The sequence below is a fragment of the Amphimedon queenslandica genome, unplaced genomic scaffold, assembly GCF_000090795.2.
Source record: "Amphimedon queenslandica unplaced genomic scaffold, v1.1 AMPQUscaffold_7315_Cont20732, whole genome shotgun sequence".
NCBI classification, from domain to species: Eukaryota; Metazoa; Porifera; class Demospongiae; order Haplosclerida; family Niphatidae; genus Amphimedon; species Amphimedon queenslandica.
Window position 1 is genome coordinate 1 of NW_003552399.1, and position 2072 is coordinate 2072.

Here is a 2072-nt window from a genome sequence, read left to right on the forward strand (position 1 = left end):
AGAAGAAATTGTTGAAAAAGTGAAGCAGAAATACATGTATGATGAGTAAGCTTTGTTTTAACTGAATATTGTTGACCGTACAATTAGGCAAAGGGTCAGTGAGAAGGAAAGAAGTTATCGGAATGATGACAATACTTCAAGGTATTTATTGTTCTAATTGTAAAAAAAAATCATATAGGGCAATTGAATTTAGTGATGAAAAGAGTGACATTTCACAGTGGACAGTAAGAAATGAAGATATTGATGGAAAGAATTGGTTTGTAATATTTGCATTTCTTAATAATTGAAACAACATTGTATATACAGTAAAGAAATGCAGTCTAATGATTGCAGTGTTGAGCCAAGCTTAAAAAGTGGACCCACATCACAAATTATGAGAGCAGAGTAAGATATTTATTTGGGACAAAATAATGATATGTTCTACTGTAATATCATTCAGGCTATTAGTGAAGAACAACTGTGTATCCCATGATCCTAAATTGAAAACTTTTACAGTCATAGGATCTGGAGAGAAGCCACATGCTGTTAGGATATTTCCTGCAGAGTATTGTTCATGCCCATCCAGCACCACTTGTTATCACATACTTGGTGTGAAACTTAGCTTGGGAATTCCAATTGATGACACAGGAGTAACAAAGGTGAATTTGTCCCAGTTGCGTTGGAATAAAAGGCCCAGAAATCAAAAAAAATGTGGTAGAAAAAGACCAAGGCCAGGTAATAGGTGCTCAATTGAAGTAGAACTTTAACACATTAAATTAACTTGCAGGTGACAGTGACGTTGAAGTTTTACCTGCTCCAGACTCTGCATTGCAGTGTGACACTGTATGACAATAATATTTTAATCCGCCAATTTTTAGCTTTTATTTTGCAAATAGGCCAATGGAAACACATTTGTGTCTTTCGATGAAGAGCAAGTTAAGCAAGTAGCCAAGGTATCATTTTCCTTTTCATATGTTAACTACACTATGTTGTAGGATGATAACAAAATTATGAGTTTTATATCCAATCCTCATTCTGACTCCACTGCACCAAATGTTAGTCCCTTATTGATGACCTTAATACAAATATTTTTTTAAACAGGCTAAAAATATCAAGTACCAGACAGAAGCTTCCCAAAGAACTCCTGAAATAGTCAAACGTGTGCAATTTAAATTATACACAGTATATATATATATACTGCATTTGTTCCCACATAGGAGGTAGATGCATGAAGTGTGAAGGTTGCAGAAGGGCTGATTGTGGAGAATGTTTATATTGCAAAGATGAAAAGAAATTTGGTGGACCAGGCAAGAAGAAGAAAGCATGCATGAAAAGAGTATGTATTGCTGTGTGTGAAAAGGTTTGAATTTTGGGTCTGTAAAACAATAAATTACATCTCATTATGTAGACAACATCAGTTAAGCAGTTTCAAAGTGACAAGTAAGTTTTTGCTACCATATCTCTATTGATAACATTATCTGCCCCTCTTTCATTGTATAACAGTCAGCCTGGTGTGAAGTTATCAGTGAAAGAACCCGCTAAAGATGAAGCTAATTTAAATGATGGCCTAACCAAATCATCTGCGATTCCTGTTGATGATTTGCCAGAGCAAGAGAATGATGAACCATGTAAATTCAAAATTTTGTCTCGCATGTATTTTTTTGTCATACAGGTATGTATTTAGCTACGAGTCCATACGCTTTGGTGACGCTGGATGACTTTGCCACAGTATACAAAGGCCAATGGCTCAATGATCAGGCAAGTTGATACCACTGGTTTGGATTATTGATTATTGATCATATCATGCAGGTAATTAATTATGTGCTACATTATATCTTCAAAGAAGAATTACCAGGGAAATTTTCTGTGAATAAAGAGAAATACAATGTAGGATTATGATTATTAAACTACATTGTAAAACTGCAAACTTTTAGAAAAATATGTTTTGTGTATTGCCAACAGCAATCTTTAGCAAATTATTTGCTACTCAAGCTGATGAGACTGTTGACAGATACTTTCGAGTAAGCTATTTCTTCAGATCTACATTTACACACTGTCAATTTAGGATTATGACATAAGAGAAGTTCAATCTA

The 2072-nt window shown here is 34.4% G+C and overlaps 1 protein-coding gene and 1 long non-coding RNA gene across 2 annotated transcripts; both read left to right on the forward strand.

Annotated features, from left to right (window-relative positions):
* The first annotated feature begins 3 nt into the window (after window positions 1-3).
* On the forward strand, window positions 4-435 carry LOC109591766 (uncharacterized). The gene is made up of 4 exons (XR_002189976.1): window positions 4-45; window positions 88-141; window positions 194-256; window positions 307-435. It is a non-coding gene; the product is annotated as an uncharacterized LOC109591766 (long non-coding RNA).
* Window positions 436-980: 545 nt separating this feature from the next.
* LOC109591765 (CXXC-type zinc finger protein 1-like) lies at window positions 981-1746 on the forward strand. The gene is made up of 6 exons (XM_020007420.1): window positions 981-1034; window positions 1081-1138; window positions 1197-1339; window positions 1388-1419; window positions 1483-1607; window positions 1652-1746. Exons 1-6 carry the CDS (start codon window positions 990-992, stop codon window positions 1744-1746), a joined length of 498 nt encoding a protein of 165 aa, XP_019862979.1. The 5' UTR covers window positions 981-989.
* The last annotated feature ends 326 nt before the right edge of the window (window positions 1747-2072 follow it).